Here is a 21,704-nt window from a genome sequence, read left to right on the forward strand (position 1 = left end):
TCCTGCCCCCGACCACTAACAGTGCCGCGGCCGCTGTGGGATTTCCCCGCTTGCTGCTACCACACTCCCACCACCGACAGTGCCATTGGTGCCTGTGGGAGCTCACTGTGCCCCCCCCCCCCCCGGGGCACGTGGCATTCATGGTGGTCAGCAGCTATTTTTGTGCTCCTCCACAAAAGCAGTGACAGGGCCTGCTGCCCTAGCTGCTCCCTCCCAGTTGTACAATTGTCATGAGCACTGAGGGCTGCACCAAGCCACCCTGACCTGGAATAGGGCAGGGAAAGCCAGAGAAACCCTGGCTTCTTCTGTAACCAGAGAAATAGGGGGAGTAGCAGCCAGGGACGAGCTCAAAGGGGCCACTAATTAACCCCTCATGGGCCACATGCAGTCCATGGGCTGCCAGTTAGAAAGCCCTGACCTACATACTTAAGCCTGGAAGAGGAACACAGCTCCCATCCTTTCTCCTTCAAATTCAAGTCTCTTGCTTATGGTGCAGCTGTCATTTTAATAATACTTCTGAAAGTTATACTATGGAGTTTCCATGTTTATTATTGTGAGATTCTATCTATCTATAGATATCTATCTATTTATAGAGAGAATTCAGTTTAAAATGAAAGAAAACTTCCTCCAAATTCTGCTTTTTCTAACTAGCAACCCTACAAACTCATTCTATACTCCATGAGTCTAGTGGATTCTTTTCCTGCAGGCTAGATGAGCATCCTTGAGCCAGTTTGTGGGCCAGACAGGGACTGACCCCTTATGCAGCAGCCACAGCACTGGAACTGGCCCCAGGCACCATGTACGGTGTGCATCAGACCAGGGCTTGCTGTGCATGCAGTCGCTGGGGCTGGCACAGGGCCTCTACTGCCTATGGGCTTGAATATGGTGCTGTATGTGGCACAGGTGAACCAGGGATAGGGCCAGGGCTAGTGCATGGGGGTCAGTCCAGTGACCTGCGGGTTAGATCATATGGTTGCACAGGCCAAATCCGGCCTTCAGGCTGCCTGTTTAACACCCCTGAATTAGGCTTTTTTAATGCTGCACAACATTTTTATCTTCAAGTCCTGGATTTAGTAAACTATTTGAATTCTGATGCACAAGAGTGATTTGAATTCAAAGCATTCTAAACTGCAATGTTTCTATGGATTTTACAGGGTCAAAAAAACAGGACAGACACACTTTGTCACTGAAGTCACTTGATCTGATTGTGAATATGCATAGTCATGACACACTTGTCCAGTAACAAGGTGAGAGTTTTAGTCCCTATTCAGAGGATCGACCTGCTTTAAGAATCAAATGGAGGTGGTTAATTTCCTCAGAAAAAGAAAAAAAGGTATACAAATAGAACTATAAACTGGTCTGATGTCATATAGGCCTATGTAGAAAGCTGGTGTTAGATATAAAACACAAAACAAGAAAGCAAACAAAAGAGTAATAATTTTTAATTTCTGACTGATGGATTACTTTTCTTTTTCAAAAGCAGAATCAGAGATTTTGTATAGTCATTTAAGCCTTAATTGAATTTCTTCAGATAAAGTACAGATTCTAAATTTGGTGTTCTCTCTCCGGTCTCTAATAAGCAGGTGTCTCCTTATACCATTCTCCCCCAACACCGTAACTGGTACCTTTATTGGTAGTCTCAACAGAGAAACCAAAGATTAAGAAGGCATGATGGCACTTGGGGGCTACCATCTTGTCCTCACAGCACATAGTAAAAAGCAACGCAGGAAGCTTGCACTGTTGTTACATGGACTGGAATTTGTTGTGTGGATAAATAGAGGTCATTAGGAGCAAATGCAGTGCCATATAGAAATACTTGAGCTGGCCGAGAAGCAATAAAGTCATGTTTGGGCAGAGATCCACACAAATTAATGCAGAGGCTTCACTTCTGGTGCCTATGCTTCCTAAACACAAGTATTTCTGCTTAGCACTGCATTATGCAGTCTCCCAAACAGTACTCAATGAATCATAGAAAATGAGGGTTGGAAGGGACCTCAGGAGGCCATCTAGTCCAATCCTTTGCTTAAAGCAGTATCATCCCCAACTGGATCATCCCAGGCAAGGCTTTGTCTATCCGGGTCTTAAAAACTTCCAAGGATGGAGAGTCCACAACCTTTCTTGGTAGCCTGTTCCAGTGCTTTACTACCCTCCTAGTGAGGTTTTTTCCTAATATCTAATCTAAACTTCCCTTGCTGCAACTTGAGACCATTGCTCCTTGTTCCATCATTTGTCACCACTGAGAACAATCCAGCTTCACACTCTTTGGAACCACCTTCAGGTAGTTGAAGACTGTTCTTGAATCCACTTCTGTCATGAAGAACTCAGGCCAAAACTAAATTGCAAAATTGGAAGCGATTTGCTGTCTCCTATCACTACTAGGTTTCTCCATTCTGTTTCTCCATATACCCCGTGCTTCAGATTATTTTCCCCAAGTTCACTTGCTTTGCTCCACCTACCAGTTCATTTAATCATTTTCTGTCCATGTATCTAATCTCTCAGTCTTCTTTTATGTTCTCTCTTGCTCTTCACTGGTACTTACAATTACTTCTGATTTAGTTTCATCATCAAAACTGCTTACTCCTACTACATCATTAAAAATGATTAGTGAAGCACAGTTCCCTTTCAGCTACTGGCAACTTAAACAAAAAGTAATTTATACTTTCTGCCAAACCCTCCTGTATATTAGAGCACCACAAGATTGAGGTTTTAAAACAGGTTGGACTCAAATTTATTACTTCCACTACAACCCAAATTTAGACCTCTCACATGTTTACATTAGAATACCTTTTATACCATGATCTTTCAAAAGTGGATGATCAAATTGCCCATCTAGCAAACATATGCAAGTCTTCTTTAAAAATGTGTTAACAATTTATGACACATCACTGCCACTAGTCAAACGTGTAGGCAGATGCATGCAGCAGAATGTGCTCCTTAAAATGATGAAGCTCCCTTTACTGCTTTATAAAGGGCCACCAGGTACAGTGCATACATTTATCTTATATACTAACTAAAGATAACCTGGCTCAGTGATGTTGTTACTGTCCTATCTATTTAATTTAATTTAGGTCTGTATACCATGCATTAAATGGTCTTTAGTCATATCATTTTCCCTGTTGACTTTGATATGCAAATAAGGATTTAGGAAATGAAGGAGGCAGGAAGAACTGCATTGCGTTACACTAAATAATGCTCTAGCTTATCATGTATGAAAACATAAAAAGAATATATTTCTAGCATGCTCATGTGTAGCATATGTATGTGCATGTATACTGTATTAACTTGAATATAAGACAACCCTGAATTTAAGACAACTGCCTTATAATTCAATTCTATACATGGGAAATTTGTAAACATTATAATTCTGTGTACAGAATCTAGTTATTGGAAGTCATCTTTAATTCACCCTCACCCCAATGCTGCAGGGGGGCAGGCAGTGGGGTCAAGCAGTTTGCCGTTTGTACTTCCCCCTCTCCTGCAGCCTTAAGCCCCCTCATCCCCCCTGCTCTCCCTCACACCCAGCCTCTAGTTCCCCTCTCCCCACTTACCCTTGCTCCATGCCAGGAGGCTCTATCCCCATCTAGCCTGGGGCACTGAGCACAGCCCCAGCCCAGACCCCATAGCATACCCTACTGCTACAGGCCCAGTTTGGGGCTGTGCTCAGTGCCCCGGGCTGCATCATACAGAGCAAGTGTAAGGGGTGGGGTGGAAAAGAAGGGCAGGCAAGGGAGCAAGCAGAGGCTAGGCTGGGAAGCAGAAATGGCAGTGTATAGAGTTGGTGGGGGCAGGAGCAGCAGCTGCAACTATACCCCCCCATTGCCCTCATAGTTCTAACGTAAGGGGCTGCTCCCCACCACCATGTTAAATGGGGAAAAATACCCTTCATTTTAGAATCAAAGAAATCTTTTTTTCTCCTTTTAAAGGTCCTGCAATCCTTGTGAATTAAATAGTTGTCTACAAGCACTATAAAATTATTGACATTTTACATCCCTTAACAACCATAATTTAAAAATTCTTACAGATATTGCCACTGGATTTCTGGGATTAGCCAAGAGCTCTTGGGGGATAGGGAGGGGACTGCCTTTAGGCTTATGAAGAAAAGCTTGTAGACATCATCTATCTTTCAGTCTTAAAGAAAATGTTAAAGTCCCATAATTTTTCAAAACAAATAATGTACTAAGGGAAGATTGCAGAAGTGGAAAGCCTCCTTTTATTTTTGTTTCTACTTGAAAAAAAATCCTTTTCTGCTGTTGTTTTCATGAGAATAGAAGCAAGAGTCTACTAGACATTTCCGCCTCATAGCCTACCCCTATTCTTTACTCTGATAGTCTGTTCTTGCCCTAGTTTTTCTGTATCCGAGTGGATTAATTTCCTTGAAAAAAGGTCCCTACGCTGAGTTAACAGTATCTTGCTATCCTATTTGTGATGATCTATGCAAGATTTGACAATATAGGACAAACAAAGCATTTGATTTAAACAAATGAACTGATTAGAGTCTGTAACCAATATGCTGTTGGCACATTTTGGAAATCCTGGATACATTTGTACAGAATGGTTAAAAAGGAAGGAACAAGTGCCCTTTTGCTCTAGACAATTTTTGAGGCCTGTGACTATATCCACCAGTCCCTTCTACTTGCCAACAATTAGAAGACAAAAGAAACCACAGGAACTCTAAAGCATGTCTTAAATTGTACACAATGGAAAAGTAGCTAGATGAAACAGTGCTTGTGCTCTAGGACCTACAGGGAAATCCACTAAAGAATTATGAGTTTGTTCCCTTCTTTCAGTTTGGTAGAACTTCCAAAAGAATCCCGGACTCTTTTCAACATCTCCCAGCAGTCATTGCTTCAAGCAGCTGTCCCTGCAGTACAGAACACACAATACAGTAAAACCGTGTCAAGTGTGTTCACAAGGCAAAATAGTCCTAGGCACAGCAATATCCACATTAGCCCTCTTTTCACAATGATAGCATAGATAAGGCCTATATCATCATCATCCTTCAATACGCCTCTGGAAATAAGCCAGCTGGCTGGTTCAATTGGACCCCAGGCATACTTTTTTCTACTGTTTAGTTATTTCCATTACAAAAGGAACACTTCACATGTTTGACTACAACCACTAAAACTAGCTTCTCTGTAAGCTTCCTCCACAGAAAGAGAAGATAGTGCTTAATCCACAAAATCTCTAGAACCACCAGGTCTGATTGTTGTAGACAGCTTTTAAGGGGCCTTTTGAGCAAGGCTCTTTGTACTTGTGCCTTTCTTGTATGCTTTCATATTGAACATTCAATGGAATTCAGACCACACGTCACTATGCCTTTGTCATAACATAATGAATATTGGATAAAACCATTAGAATTGCTCAGGACTATACGACTCTTAAGCAAAACTCAATATGCACATTGGTTTAACACTTTCGCTGCTTGCTCCAAAAGCATCGTATCTAATAAAGTACTAGTGAACATATTTGCTTATAAAACAAAATATCAATAAACAAGATATATATAAGTACAAATACTATATAAAAGGGATATTGTGCACATGAATCTAAAATAGTTGCAAAGTGAAGTGTGTACACAAGTATTCTTCAATCAAATTCAATTGCTTAGAAGCAGTTATATTAAATTGTATGAGTCACCTGAAAAATACAAAGCAGAAAAAACTATATTTTGAACTGCATTAATTTCAACCTTGTTAACACTTGCCTATAAAGCGCTATAAAATTGACATTTTATACCCCTTAACCACTATGATTTAAAAATTCTTACAGAGATTGCCACTTTTCCTTACAAAAAAGAGAGATTCTGCCCATTTTACACCTGAATAAGTTATCCTGATGCAGCAAGAAGGGACTGTCCAATTAATGTCAACCAAGACTCGATGCAAGGTGATATAAAAATCCCCATTATAGAGCCATTCTGGACTTCTAAAAGAGAAGATGGGGCCTACAGTGACAGCTGCAAAGAAAGCAGCAATCAGTTAGCATGGTTTTCATAGACAATACAAAATTGTATTTTGAGACCAGGAGCAAACACTAGCCAAAAACAGATTTGTTCTTTCAACAAAAAAGTGTCATGAACACTCAGTATCAACTCTCATCTCTCATAAAAGACAGAAAGCTTACATCTTTACTGTAAGCGTAATAGCATCTTATGCCTGGCCCCCCCCCCAGATGCCCTTTTTGGACTTACCCCAAGCCAAGCCAACTCATCCCAGCCTAAACAGGTTTTTTTGTGCAAATTGACTTGGGTATCTGACACAATTATGAATGACTTACCCGGAATATAAAAACCCCTCAAACTGGTAGAGGAAGAGAGTTCAGAAAAATGATAAAATGTGGGTTTTTGTTACTAGAAAATGCAGTTTGGTAATGTTCCGTTAGGAAGAATAACATTCTTGAATGCCACATTCAGTTTTGATGGAAAGAAGTGGGCAGGTAATTTGAACAGAATATGTACTTTTATTTCAGCCTAAAACCAACTCCAAACATTGCACTCATACTTGATTGCAAAGGGCAGATTTCTATTTATGCACTCAAGATGATTATCCAATTATAAATTAGCAGTTGCTCATGTGGAATGCTTCATTTTAATCTAAAAATAAAATTCAAACACAACTAAAACATAGGAATAAACATTAAAAATAAAACCAGCACTCTTGAACTAGGCAGTGATCATGAAATAGCAATTTATTTTTCCAAATAATATAGTTCGTGTTCCAGCACGTTAAAAAATTCTCATTTTATTAACTTACTTTACAATGCAGTTATACCACAAAAATGACAATTCATTGGTGATTTTTGTTCAGTATCTTAAGTAGAATTTACTCAGTTTTTTTAGTAAAAGACCTTCTTTTTGTGCCTACAAAATTTGCCATAGGATCTGAAAGTCAATCTTGCTCAGACATTTTGACTAGTGACAAGAATTTAGCAAATGAAATTGAATTAGTAATTCTGCAAACAGAAAAAAGTAATTTTGCTGTATTGGCTCTCTTGCTAACAGCAGGAATAAAAAGTCTTTCTTCAACGAGGTAAAGCAAACATGACTTTGAATACCCAGATATTTTCCTGGGGGGAAGGGAAAATGAGCATGGGAGTGGAAATCAATGGAAACCATATTGCTGAGTACACCATGCTGAAATTTCATCCAGAGTGAAGAGTAAGCAAAAAAGTGCCATTTTACAAAAAAATTTTGACAACTACACTTAAAAAAAAAATCTTTCTATATACACCTTGAAATCTAAGCCTGAATTTAGGTAGTAACAGATCATAATTTGTTCTTTGAACAAAAACGGTTCTAAAATTGCAAGATACACAGAAGTTAAATAGCAGCAAGCAGTTTAAAAATGGAAACAAAGACATAATGGTGTTAATGACCCAACTTGAAGTGGCCAAACTTTGCTATGGTCAGAGACATATAGGGAGAGAACAGAGGAATATAAAATGGACATAAAGGGAGAGAACAGAGGAATATAAAGTGACTACACAGTACTTTTGTTAGCATCTATAAAAATTGATAAAGAACATTTAGCAATAATACAATTAAAAGCAGCAGACAGCTTCTGACAAAGTAAAAACAGACATCCAAAAGAGAAAACATGAAGCACCAAGGTCTGAGAGAAAAATCAAGGAAGCTTTCTGGGTCACACCATACAAAGATGCTCAAGTTATATTTAAAGCACCCCATCCTTGTCTCATGCTTTAGCACAAACTCTTGACACCTGAAAACTAAGGATGCAGTCAAGATGGCTAATATAGACAGGGCTTGATAGCTGGAAATTTAGTTCAACAGTTTAATAATAAAGCTCTACAAAAAAGTAACATTCGAGAAGCTGGGGTTATTGAATTTTCTGGTCATTTACAACACTAAACAAATGAAAGAAAATAAAAGAAAAGAAAAAAAGGGGGGGGGGGTAATAGAATGTGCCAGTCTCAATATTCCCTCTGTTATATTAACAAGTTAATTTTCTGAGCTGTCCTGCTTGATTTGCATTTATTCCTCAAAGCCTCAAGGCTTATTTTATTGTAGGATCAACCTGTACTTGTGGCAGAGACTGCTAGTCTCAACCTCCAGCCCTCCCTCCCTCTCTCCCCAGAGCTTCCTGTCTGTGTTAGCTTAAGGATGCTCAGGGCCTGACTTCTTATTTCCCACACAACAACATACTGTGCAATAATCAACCTGGTAGGTTAGCAGGAAAGCTGCCTTCAGGCTCTTAGAATTGAAGGAATTTATTAAAGATGAAAGCCCACTCAGTTTTCGGCTGTGCCAAACAACCACACTTTTAAAATGAAACCTGCCAGTAAAAAAAACACCAAAAAACCCAAAACAACAAAATCCTGAGATCTGATGCAAAAATACATTTCAAGTCATTTCATATGGAGCATGCTATACCAGACTAAAGCCATTTAATAACACAACTATAGAGGGGGAAAAAAGAAAAGGAACAGAAAAAATAATGGTGATCGAATTGGGTTTCTCAGCTGCGGCTTTTAGCAATCATTTGAAAAGTGAGATTTCATCTAAAGAGCCAAAAGGCAGTTGGTAAGTGGGCTGATATATCTGCTCCTCATTTTTATCAGTCAATTGGGCTTTTGGTTATATGTTTCAGACTGAAAACATCAAACATCCCTTCCCACTTTTTTTTTTGAAGGCCAATGCAAGCAAAATTAGTAGCTTTTACAAGTATTTTAGACTAAACTGATCATCATAGCTGATCTGTTCTGAGATGGTCTTAAATTGTACTGTGATGAATTTCTAGAGGCTTTGCAAAGGAAAAGAATAGGAAAGGAAAAGGAAAAGGGGAAATATAAAATGAAGAAAAGAAAGGAAAGTGAACTTTAATCTCTCTGTTAGAGATTAGTGGCATGCAACCCAAATGCACAGCAAAACATTATGCCCCTTGATCCATATTTTCATCTGTGTACATAAGTTAGAAATATCATGGTTACAAAACAAAAACACCACTATACCTGGAGAATCTGAGACTGGGATATTCCTAATGTTGCTCTTTTTCTGCTTGTAATGTTCAACCTGAATCCAGATCTATGGTAGTCATTGAAAAACTATTTTCTCAAGAAGATCCACTTCTGGAGTAAGTGTCCTATAATCTTATAATTTTATTTTACTGCAGAGTCTGACTCCATTCGTATAAAAATGCCTTTAATTTTAAATATAGAATAGATTCTGCTGAGAAGTGAACAAAGTCTAAATTCTTAAAAACTCACTATTTTACTAAAACGGCTACTCATTAACTGCATAGCATCCAGATGATCAAAACGGATTCTTGTTACAGAGAAATATAGTTCCTTTTTTGCTATTACTCAAATACTGAAGTAGACTGCATCTAACATCTATTAAATTATGATTTTCTGACATTTTAAAACTGTGAAATTATAAATACATTCATACACATAGCTTCAAACACAACCGCCTTGAGCAATTTTTTTTGTAATATTTTTAACTGAGAAAAAAAGTCAAAAGAGGCTGGAGAGGTGGAGGATGCTGTTTTACAATGCTAGCTTCCTTTATGCTGCCAGTTGAACATCCTCTTCTTTACTGTACTTTAAAAGTCCCATTTTTTACTTAGTTTCTCACTGTGAGTTAACATCAAATTTAGCTATTTTGGAGTCACTGCTACAAGGACAAAAATGTCTGTTTTGTCAAGAATTATTAAACTTCTTGCTTTAAGTAAAGGTTTAAAGTTGCATTTTTAATTAATTAAATATATCATTTGAAAAATATCCCAAATACCTTCCTCTTTTTCAAGACATCTCCATTTCTACCTGGCTGCCTCTTCATTTCAGGCTAACCAGCAATAACCTCTAACATGAGAAAATTACAGCTACTACAATACAGGCTAAGTTACCCAGTCTCCCCTGATTTCATTAAATTAGGGGTGTTAAACTCATTTGGCCTTCAGGGCCAGATGAGTGGTGCAGGGCCAGTCCATAGGCCAAATGAACAGCGCAGGGCTACCCCTACAGGCTAGATCAGGCTCACAAATCATGCCTCCTTCCACCATTGCATGTTGGCATCTGTCATCAGCTTATACCAGAGAAAGACAAGGCAAACAAACAAATGCAGGGAGAGAAGTTCATTGGTCAGAGGACAAAGACTGGACCTCTGGATAATCTACCCTGTTTTACCTGTAACTTTCTTCCATTGCTACCATTAGTGGAAGAGCTACCAACAGAGCAGACATTAAAATGACCTACCATTTCACATAGACTTGCTTTGAGCTAGTGGTCTACACTAATGTTCCTACCATTTGTTAACTGTAGCCGCACTGTTTGGATACCCAGAGATAATTAAAAATAAAAATGTTTAGTGCAGACATCCTATTTGTGACCAAAGAGCTGAGGCAGCCCATACCAGTACATCATACACCATTCAAGTGCTTGCATTTTCTCCCCAGAAGTTTAACCATCTTTAATTTATCACGTGCAGAAGATGCAATTCCCTTCTATGAACCAAGCAACAGAGAATATTTTCTACGTGCTTTACAAGAGATAATACAAGTGAATGCATTTAGTACGCTCCAAAACTCTGTTCCAGTTTTAGAACCAAGTTCACAATTGCTATAGGGAATGAGTTTCAGAGCCCTGTGTGTTTTAAAAGTTGCAACAGCTCTTAGCACACTACATATCAAACCTACAAAAAGGTGGTAAAGACACTTATTACAGAACAATTTCTAATGAAGTACAGTTGTTTGGACGGCCATCTGGGAAACAAACTATGATGCACATAATGTTTAAAAATTAGTATAACAAATAGAAAAAATATTTCTTTATAATAAGTATATAAATATATGTATTTGTAGCACAGAGAGTATAGACAGATGAACATGGGGGAAAAGAATGTATGCCTCTAGTTTAATCAACTTGCATTTCATTAAAATTAGGTCTAGGAGTCCCTTGTAGTCACAAAATGGTACTAAAAGGTTTAAAATTTGTGATCAACTCTGCTCTGATACAAGTATCTACCATTAGGCATGCATGCCTCAGGAGAGTTTGGTATATAATCTTTAGCAGACCTCTCCACAAGAGCAATTATATAATTTGGCATGACTGGCAGTCTCTACTTAACTGAAACCCTAGAACTACAAAAGTATGGAGATATTACAATTTAGGATGCAAGGGGATTGGCAGTGCTGCATATTCTCTACTTTGCTCTGACCAGAGGCAAGTTTCTCTTTCCATTAGGTATTGAAATAGTACAGATATTTTTTCTAGGCACATTTTTGTTACATTCTCAATGTAGTTTGCTATAAAAATAAATATAAATAAAATAATAAACATTATTTTTCAGTCAGGAATAAATTCTTGTAGCTAAAGTGAAAATATCCTTGATTTTCATAAGGCAAGACAGTACAAGTCCTTTTAAGTAGACACTTTATTACATCCATAGACGATAAAATCCCAGTGCTACAGTAAGGCATGTAAATACTGAACCTGAAAGACAGAAAAAAAAGACAGCAGTTGGGAAAAAGGCAGAATATCTCATTAATTTTTGTAAGACTCCTTCAGCCAGCTGTACACATAGTTACTGTTAAAATAATAAGAACTTAGCATCTTTGGCTTTGTTCTTTCTTTCTTTTAAGAAAATAAGATACTAACCTGCAGAACACAAACCCAACTTTGGTGGCATAGTGACTGCAAAATGACAAGGAAGGAGTGACTGCAGGAAAAATGGTCTGGACACCAAACAAGATGGGAAAATCCCATACTTGTTTACCATTTCAAATAAGTTCAATATGGCAAGTTATGATTATGAAATTAGAAAATAAACACACATTAGTAGAAAAGTCTATCCTGCAAACAACTTTTTAAACTTCAGTCAATAAACAGATTATGAATAATTTGGTAATAGTTACATGAAGTGATTTAAAAAAGAATTCTATAACTTACAAGAATTTTCTATTTCCTTCAGATATTCATCTTGGAAAAAATTAAAAGGCATTTTTACTAAAGGTATTTTTACTGCTGATGCCTATAAACTGCAGTCATACAATAGTAAGCAGTTTTGAGATTTGTTAGTAGGGAAAGGGGGGAAATCTCTTCCTAATACATTCTTCTTTACCTATAAGTAATGGCATTTTAGTGAGTGATCTCTCTACAATAGGGCAGGAATGCTATTATGAATAATATTAATTGCTTGCATCATTGCTATAACCTTTATCAGGATGATGAAAACACATATACAAAATGAAGACATCCTTACTGCCAACCTGTTCAATTAACAAACAACATTGTATATTCAACAGTTAAAAATAGACACCGAAGAGCCAGGACATAAGAATGACCTAAGTAGTAACACAGGAAACAGATTATTATGAAGGGAGTTCCTTATAGATGCATTATTGAAGAATGAAATAGTACTCAAGCACAAAGTATATGGAACAATAATGGTATCAACTAAAGTGCTCCAGTTTATAGACAAGTCTCCATTATATACTAAACAACTTGTGAAAAATGTTGCGTGATTCAGCAGCATATTTAAGCAGATGCCCAACTTAAAGCACTTGAGTAATCTAATAAACATCAGTGAGATTATGCATGTTTATTACCCTGCTAAACTAGGGCCTATATGAAAGTAGGTTATTAAGAGCTGAACAAACACCTGCATCAGATTCCACAGATCTGATTATCAGAACTCCTTACCTGCTAAGTATTTAATATTATCAAGTTTGTGCGATTCAAGCATTGTTTTCAACCCTGCAACTTCTGTGTCGATTTTCCTATCAGTTTGGGTCACGGCTCGATCCTGCTGTGCATGCTAAAACAAAGCAAGAGACCAAGTTATTTGAACAATTTGAATCCGAATAGTTAAAACTAGGTCTGTTCCTCCTCAATATTACATTTTTGGTTTGTATTTCATGCTTAAATTGAAGTACCTGTTAAAAACTAAGACCAAGTCTTTTTGGCCAATTCTGTAGCTAAACCTCTCTCTCTTCTAAAAAAAAAATATCAACTGATATTAAACAGCAACATTAAATTAGCCAGAGTTGACATAGCATACTGGAAATTAATTTGGCTAGATCCAGGGGAATGAGGATAAAACATATTGGTCTGCTGTACTGCTCTTTAAAATTGCTATAACAGGAGTTAGCAACATACAGCGTTGGGGAACCTCACATGCACACTGCATCCATGCTGCCTCTTCTCTCCATTATCCTTGACCCTTGCCTTCCAGCTGCAGTGTGGGTACAGCTAGAAGCTGCAGCTTGGAGGCAGAGAGGTGGAGAGAAGAAGTGGCAGTACAGATGCAGTTTGAAGCTCCCCAGCCCCAGTGCAACTCCCTGCTGGTTGGAAGCTGAACCCACAAGCAGAAGGAAGGGGAGGAAGAACAAAGTGGTGGTGGCAGCATTGGTGCAGCTCCCAGCTGTCTGTCTCAGCGTGGGTGTAGGAAAAGCCCTGCCCATGATGCATCACCAAAGCCACCTGGCCTGCATCAAGCTGGAGCTGGGTTGTTCCAGCCCATGGCTTATTAAAAGTTGCCTACCACTGGCTAATAACATCCATATAGATTTCTTAAAAGCAGTGATGTCTTGCCAATGTTTATAATTAACTTTAGATTCCATCATAAAACTTTATTTTCAAAGTAAGGGCACTTTTACACGTGCTCGGGGGCATCAGGAGGCACTTTAATTAAAGCAGCTCCCAGAGCCACTAAAAACACTGCAGCATCTTGTGTATCAGCATCCCTGTGCTTCAAAATGGTGTCAGGAGCACTTGAACTTGAACTAAAGCTTGTTTGATGAGCTTGGGTTCAAGCACCCCTGCCATTATTTTGAAGTGTGGAGATGCTGATACGAGACGTGGGAGGCTGCTGGAGCATGGTAATTACCACACCAGCAAGTCTGCTCCGCCACGCTGTAATTACAGCACATCAGAACAGCCTCCCAGCACATCTACAGGCCTCCTAAGGTATCTGCAGTTTGACTTTTAAAAACGTTACTCTAGTCAAACTTGACCTGTAGCTTTTTGTTCCTGCAGCCCTTAATCAAACTCCCAGCAAAAATCAAAAGGAGTTCTGCCAGAATAAATACAATCTGGCCATATTTTAAATCTTCCCCAGAACTCTACATAGCACTAGCCTGTAATTGAGGATGCAGCATGAGCTTTCCCCTCTCTGCAACTGCCTACTTGTATTAACTTTGGATCTTGCTTCCAAAGCACTTGTATTTATTCACACTGCATAATATAGAAAGCTCACAGAAATATAGGAACTTCAAAGTTTTCTAGTCCACCCCCTTTGATGGAGGACTATGCATTACGTGGAGCAGGGGTCAGCAAGCTATGGTGTGTGGAGCCATTTAATCTGGCCTGTGGACATTAGGCTTTGGTAGCATTTGGTGGCAGGGGACTCTGGCAGCAGGTGATTTCTCCAGAGGCTGCAGGGAGAAGCAGCAGTGGCAGCCGAGACCTAGCACCGGCTCACCCACACACCTCTAACCTGAGCTGGGTCATTCTGGCCCACAACGTGAGAAGGCTGCCAACTGCTGACCTACAGCAACCCTGGCAGATGTTTGTGCTGCCTGTTTTTAACTTCCAAGAATTGGAAGTTGACATGTGATTCCCCATTTTGTACTGTGCATTTGCTTTGGTTATTATTCATTTTGGACCATTTCTGGAATCCAGTGGGGTGATTTTGAATTCTAATCCCAGGCTGCAAATGCCAGATATATATTTCTTAGGAAAGTCGCCAAATTCACTTTGGCTCTGGTGGAATAAAGTCTAACCATAAATGGATTTGGTCTCAAAGGACATTTTAACACAATCCAAGTCACCAAACTGAAATGGCTTGGATAGTTGCCAAGTTGAAATGGCTGCAACTGTCTCTTTAGCCAGAAGATTTGGCCAGGCAGGACTTTCTGAAAAAATTTAGTTCTACGCAGGTAGAAGTAAGTACATAAGGTTCTTCACAATGATGTATCTGGTCTGAAGGAAGGAGGATATATACATCACCCTTTACATCTACAGCAGAAAGCAACAAAAGGGTGTGCTGTTGCATACTGCATGCATACTGCTATGGCAGAAAATCTATGAGCTCAAGTGTTTGAGATGTAAACCCACAGTGAGAATGTGCATATAGACAAGCATTCCAAGGTGAACTGCATTTGTACTCCATCAAATTTCTCCCATGATATTACCTTAAAGGCCTGGATCACTTTGGACAAACTGATACAAGAGATATAAAATCTGCAGGACAGTGTCAAGAGCTATTTTTCTGGTTTGATGAATCTGTATTTCAGGAATTAGATGATTTAATGAACATAGGAAACCTGAATGATTGCACTTTTCCTAGAATACCATAAAGTGGTAGATCTAGACATCTCTTACCTCAACAGTGCATAATTATTAACCTCTGAACACCCAAGGAGCTGGTCACAGATTAAAAGGCACTGTTCAAATAAAATGGTTATTCCTGATCTCAGAATTATTCTGGCTACCAGTGATGTTCACATATAGGAACACAAAGGTTATTCAAGATCTATGGAGCACTGAATATCTTGGGAACTGTTTCTGAAATCATACAACCTTAAGTCTCCATTCTGAAAGGAGCTCTGCACACTGAGGTTAAAGAGCAACAAGTCTAGAACCTGTTTAACATTGCTAAATCTCTGAATAGAAAAACAGCTTTTCTTTTCTCCGCGCCCCCCCCCCTCCCCCAAATTAAGGGGGACTGCAATACATGCTCAAGGAGTGGGCTACCAGAGCAAAGATGCAAACACAGGAAACACAAGCCATTTGGAATTGCTGGCTGGCTGAGGTACTAGGAGTTTCAAGCCTTCCTCAACATACTCTCCGACTCTCAGTGATACAGGTATCGTGTTGGAGGAAGACCTGTTTGCACAAGTTTATAGTATCAATATAACAAAATGTTATTACATAATTCAACAATCAGTTTTTCAGTCCTTACCAATTCCACTATCTCTGACCTCATTTCCAGTAGTTTTTTTTCATTAAGTGAATACTGAAAGAAGAAACAAAATGGAGAACACGTACACACATGAATTACACTTTAGTTTCAGATTAGACTGTTTCCTAATTTTCCACATCCTTATGGTAATTCCTAATCAGAAAAATTCAGTGTGCTTGCCAAGTATATTTAGACTTAGGATCATAAAATGGAAGGTTAAAGTTAAATGTTGAATAAATTGTGTGTACAATTTTATTCGGAGTTAATATTATCCACAATTTCATTTAGCTTAACTCCCTTGGAAAGCTTACTTCATCTTAAAAGTTAATTCAGATCAACTTTCCCAAACGTCCCTATATAGACAAGACCTATTCTCCAAGCCCTTGAGTTCTTTAACTGAATTACCAGATCATATTAACAGCTTATGTTACACTTACTGCAGACATAAATATAGTTCAAGGTAGGAAAGAGTCTCGTGAGTAAAGAGGCCAACAAAACACATCCACCTTCACTTCTTATTTTTTAAAATATATGACAGCACACACCAAACTTAATTTACCATACTTACTTGAATACAAGACAAAGTACCCACCCTCTCCCAATCAGCAAGGGGAAAAAAGACCCTTGTCTTACATTTGTATACAAGGAAACCTCATTAAATACATCATCTATCATTAAACTGCTCCCAAAGGCAGCATGTGCTCAGTAATGGAAATCAACTAGGAAGCTGATAAAATGTAGCCAACAGTGAGTATGACTATAAAACACATGGCCCCTCTTGGGCAAACATACTGATGGAAACTTTTTTTTGTGCGTGTGGCCCTTAAAAAAAAGGCAGTTGCTTCCCCAGGAGGGAATGAGCACCAGACCTGGAGATACTGCAATATCAAGCCAGCACTTGGAGAGACTGAAGCAAGCTCTGACACCTTGCCCTGGTGCCAAAAAACGCTGAAAGGAACCTACCGCAAGGCTAGGTTAGTGTAGCCCATCTAAGTAAAATATGTGGTAATGCCCATTGTGCTCAGTCCACCTCAATGCCAACTCTTTTTCAAGTCATGGCGAGCTACTACAATGCATATATTTCAACTTCCTCTTCACTTCCACAACTGAACTTTGCCTTTCTTTCCCATTTCCAATGATTCCTGTTTTTTCACCAGCCTTAAAGGTCTAGCAAACATCACCATATAGGGACCCAAACAGAACAACCAGGATCCCTGTTACCTTCTCAGACTGTTGCATATGATGAATTAGTACAGGGGTGGGCAATTATTTCAGGCAGAGGGCCGCTTACTGAGTTTTGGCAACCCATCAAGGGCCACATGACAGGCAGTCAAGGGCAGATAAATATTAATTCTCTAAATTTTTTTAGGGGCCCCGCACACCAGATAGAATGGCCTGGTGGGCCGCATCTGGCCAGCGGGCCACATTTTGCCCACCCCTTAATTAGGACAAGCATAGAATCACAGAAAAATTAGGGCTGGAAGGGACCTCAGGTGGTTATCTAGTCCAATCTCCTGCTCAAAGCGGGACCACCCCCAACTAGATCATTCCAGCCAGGGCTCTACTGAGCCAGGTCTTAAAAACCTCAAAGGATGGATATTCTACCACCTCTCTGAGTAACCTGTTCCAGTGCTTCACAACTCCTCTTGTGAGAAAGTTTTTTCTAATATCCAACCTAAACCTCCCATGTTGCAATTTGAAAGAGATCACTTCCCCAACCAGGGAGTAAACCTGGAACCTTGATGTTATTACCATGCTCTAACCAACTGAGCTAAACAGCTGCTCCCTAAGCATGAGGTCACGAACAGATGAAACAAGTATTTAGCTTTAAAACAAGTGAAGGACTTACTGCTCACAAATGTGTCAATTGTTCCAAATTAGCTGTTGTGTGTCCACTCCTATTCCACAGCAGGTGAACCTGAACTAGGACACCTTACACTAAGTGATACAGTTGCTAAATTCCATTTACTAAAGAATGGAATGGACAAACAAAACAGTCATAACAAAACAATTTAAAAACCACAGTATGTCATCTTCCCTTTCCACCCGTGTAATCATTAGGTCTGACATTAGGACAATGATGTTCATACTAGCTATTGGCCGACTTACAGACTACAACATGTTAGTTCTCTATTTGTGGGGACACAGTATGTTTTTAATTTACATAATCTAAAAAACTATTTAAATGTAATTTAGCTACAAAAATAGAAATATATCTATATTAAATTAAACCCCCCTAAAAGAAAAGCTTATTAGAACAACGAATATTGTACTTAACTACTACTTAATAATCTTGACTGTAAAAACCAATGTCAAAGTGTGTTAAACTCACAGAAACTGAATACATGTCACCTTAAACTATAATAGCATTATGATGACTAATTGTGACTGATACCTTTGGGGACAAAAGGCTTTATGGACCACCATGAACATGGTGTTTTTATCTAAACTGTTTCAGACAGTACTAGATTTTATATATTCCTTGAAGAAATCCATAAAACATACCAGTTCTTTTACTCTGCTCTTCTCTAAATTGAGGTCTAACTTGTTATCTGTACGAAGTTTGGTAACTTCATCCTAGAGAAAAATTTTGAAAGACATGAAAAAAACAGAACTGCATTCAAAGGTCACTTAGAATATATATGGTTCATTAATTTGCTCCCTATCAGAGACCAGAATCAGTGGATATTTCTCTTGTTAAACTGCATGAGTTCTCACAGCACATAAAGATGCATTAAACATGAAGATGGATGAAAACACTGACATTAGAAAGCAATCCAGAGCAAAGCAGTAAATCCCTGCATGGTGGCTTAGTACATTTCATACAAACCAAGTACAAATAATTGTGTTGGCTGGAGGACATGTATGGGTAGGTTACAGCAGAGGTAACTGTTTTATGAGATTTTATGGCAGCGTATAAAAAAAAAAACCTATTTCCAAAGACGACAGCAAGTATGCTCAACTGTTTAAAAGGAAAAGACACCTAAAAGCTCAAGGGCTCTTTTTTAGGACTTATATTTGTAGACCTACATGTCAGTTTCTTACTTCCTCAGCAGCTGGTACATGGCACTGCAGCTTTTCAGTGATAGTTGCCATTTTACTGCAATTTCCCAGCAGGAAATCCAGTCAGCTGACAGTTACCATGAGATAAGGTGCTCACCAGATGAATGTGTGTATGTGAAGAAGACTGGTGAAGATTCCAAGAAATTCTACTATTAGAAACAAGCAAGGATTTTTTCAGGAGCCAGTGTTAGCTAATCAAAGTTTGTTAGCTTGATAAATACTTAACAATTGCTGTTACCAATTTTTAATTTGATTAAATATAATATATGTAACATTTTACAATTAGATGAACTTACAGTCCTTAATCTTCTTTTAACAAAGTCTATCACAAAACAATGTGTCACTTTCAGTGTTTTAGAAGGCAGAACAAACATAACAATGTGACTGCAATGTTACAGACTAAACCATTCCACAATAGAAGGGAAAAATATGTTTCACTTTTTTCTCAAATCCCTTTAAAATCTACCAGGTTGAGACAGTGATTTGTGAAAGATATAGTCTGAGTAACAGGAAATGACTATTCAACACAATTATTAGGACCATCTAAAAATAATTAAAAAATTTAAATAGTGAAGTTATATTTGAGGAGTTAAACATTTTACAATTCATATAGAAAGATAAAGGATCAGCCCCCAAAAGCACGCAGTCTAGGTTTACCTATGATGACTGGGGATATCAAGATAAAAGGAAAGGGATAGAACGGACAGAAGTTAGAACAATATTACATGGTCTAAACATGTCAGTATCTTAATGGTTCAGTGCACAAACCTTGACTTGAGAAAGATAGGAATGGAATGCGCTCTTTCGTTTCAGCTGAGAGGAGCAATCTGATGAATATCTCAGGCCACAAACAGGTGTTACATTTGTGCCGGGAGAAAAATATCTGTATGTAGCTAGCTATTCACAAGATTTCTTGTGGAAAAGAAATGGCTCTTCTGCAATAAGTGATGTTGAGTACCTATGAGGAAGATTTTCCTCCTTCCAATCTAATGTAATCTAATATGAATGCTTGTATACTTCTCTCAGGTGTGAAGGACACTCGATATCCCAGTCTTTTGCTCTCCCTCCCTTCCTCCAAGGGAGAGAGTGAACACCCTGGGTCCCTGTCTGGGAGCCCTGTGGGGACCATGTCCTGAAAAATCACCCTCCTCCCAATCAATCAGCTGATAGCAGAAAACCTCCCAGAAGGGTTCCTGCTGTGACAGAATTCCCTTGCCTTGCTCTGCACTGCTCCACGTCAGACCAAAGCTTGGCAGGGTGAGGCAGGCTGCTGTGCTGCATGACGAGGCTTGGGGAGCCTTGCTACTAGGGGTGTGCAAAGCGGGCCGTATTCGATTTGGATTCGGTCCAATTCGATTTGTTGATTTGGATCGCTGTCCTGATTTGGCTGAATCCGAAGATTTGATTCTGATTCAGAGAATCAGTGATTTGGCCATAGATACAGCTTTAAATGCGTTTTCTACGTACTTCGAGGTTCCAGGCATAGCTCGTGAACACTGTGATGGTGGGGAGGATGGAGCGTCCCACAGGAGCGCACGGGGGTGGGGGGTGGTGTCGGGTCTTCTGCCGAGTGAGTGGGCCCCCCCCCAGCGATTGGATGTGGGGGGACCCTGGGTGCCCCCCCAGACCCAGGAGGCACCAGTCACTGAGCCAGGGGGAGGGTCCCCCACGTGTTCCGTGGCAGACCTGTTATTGGACTGGAAATGCTCCTGGTCCAGTTCCAGGTCCACCACTGAGCATGCTGCGGACCCCACCACACTCCTGTGGGATGCTCCATCCACCCCACCATCTCAGTGTTCACGAGCCGCCTGGTACCTTGAGGTACGTAGAAAAAACATTTAAAGCTGCATCTATGTCCGAATCATCAGATCTCTCCGAACTGATTTGGAGATTCGGCTGCTGAATCGAATCAGCGACTGAAACTTTGTACAGCCCTACTTGCCACCATGGTAGAATGCCCCCTGTATCCCCCTGCACTCCTTTGGGTCTGCTCAGAGGAAAGCAAGGAATACAGGTTATTTTCCTTTAGCTCCCTAGCTATTTTTCTACTGAAAAGAATTTCAGAGAAATTCTTACTGGTAGGAATGAATGCCTGTCCATGGCCTTAGCCTGAAAGCAGCTGACTTCATTAACATTGAAAATAATGGACGTTGGTGTCCATTCCAAAAGAGCATATTTTTGAAATTTTATTTGTGGAATGTTATTTATAAATAAAATTTGGATTCTATAAATATGGCAGAATAATCCATATACAATACAGAGAGACCTAGGAGCTGTGCTAGTAAGTGCAAGAGACTGGAAAATTCATCGAAGGAGTTGGACTGGGAGGCTAGGAGACACCTCCATGTATTTCATTAGGATTATCCATTAAGGCAAAACATAACAGTATATTTGGTAATTTTATTTTTAATTGTAAATCTGTATGTTTTAATTGAGATGCCAAAAAAAATGAGAACGTACCTCTCTCGATAAATTAGCAGAAGCACAAATGAGGAAGTTGATTGAAAATGATAGTCAAATCACAAAGCTTCACTTGGCGATTTAAATCAATCCACTCCTGCCACCATGCCTCTAAATACTGACACACATGCACAGTATTATCTTACCATTACTTGTTTCTTCAGCTGCTGGAGTTCAAGTTTAATTTTCTAAAAAAAAGAAAGAAAGAAAGAAAGAAAGATTTAGAAATCTGCTGTAAAAGTACATATAATGACGTGGTCAA

The 21,704-nt window shown here is 39.2% G+C and overlaps 1 protein-coding gene across 4 annotated transcripts in view; it reads right to left on the reverse strand.

Annotated features, from left to right (window-relative positions):
- Positions 1 to 3,641: 3,641 nt before the first annotated feature.
- MCUR1 (mitochondrial calcium uniporter regulator 1) overlaps positions 3,642 to 21,704 on the reverse strand; it is a 28,357-nt gene continuing 10,294 nt past the window's right edge. For 2 of the 4 annotated variants that reach the window (XM_019498475.2, XM_006269198.4), the window contains 5 exons: positions 21,589 to 21,630; positions 18,425 to 18,496; positions 15,920 to 15,973; positions 12,658 to 12,772; positions 6,670 to 11,448 (listed from right to left, as the gene is read on the reverse strand). In XM_019498475.2, the coding sequence (XP_019354020.1) occupies positions 11,393 to 11,448; positions 12,658 to 12,772; positions 15,920 to 15,973; positions 18,425 to 18,496; positions 21,589 to 21,630 (339 nt within the window). In that variant the 3' untranslated portion in view covers positions 6,670 to 11,392. Of the gene's footprint in view, positions 4,862 to 6,669; positions 11,449 to 12,657; positions 12,773 to 15,919; positions 15,974 to 18,424; positions 18,497 to 21,588; positions 21,631 to 21,704 lie in introns of those variants that run through there. The other 2 variants (XM_019498473.2, XM_019498474.2) reach the window with 2 other exon arrangements.

Source organism: Alligator mississippiensis, chromosome 3 (genome assembly GCF_030867095.1).
Source record: "Alligator mississippiensis isolate rAllMis1 chromosome 3, rAllMis1, whole genome shotgun sequence".
In the NCBI taxonomy this organism is placed as follows: domain Eukaryota; kingdom Metazoa; phylum Chordata; order Crocodylia; family Alligatoridae; genus Alligator; species Alligator mississippiensis.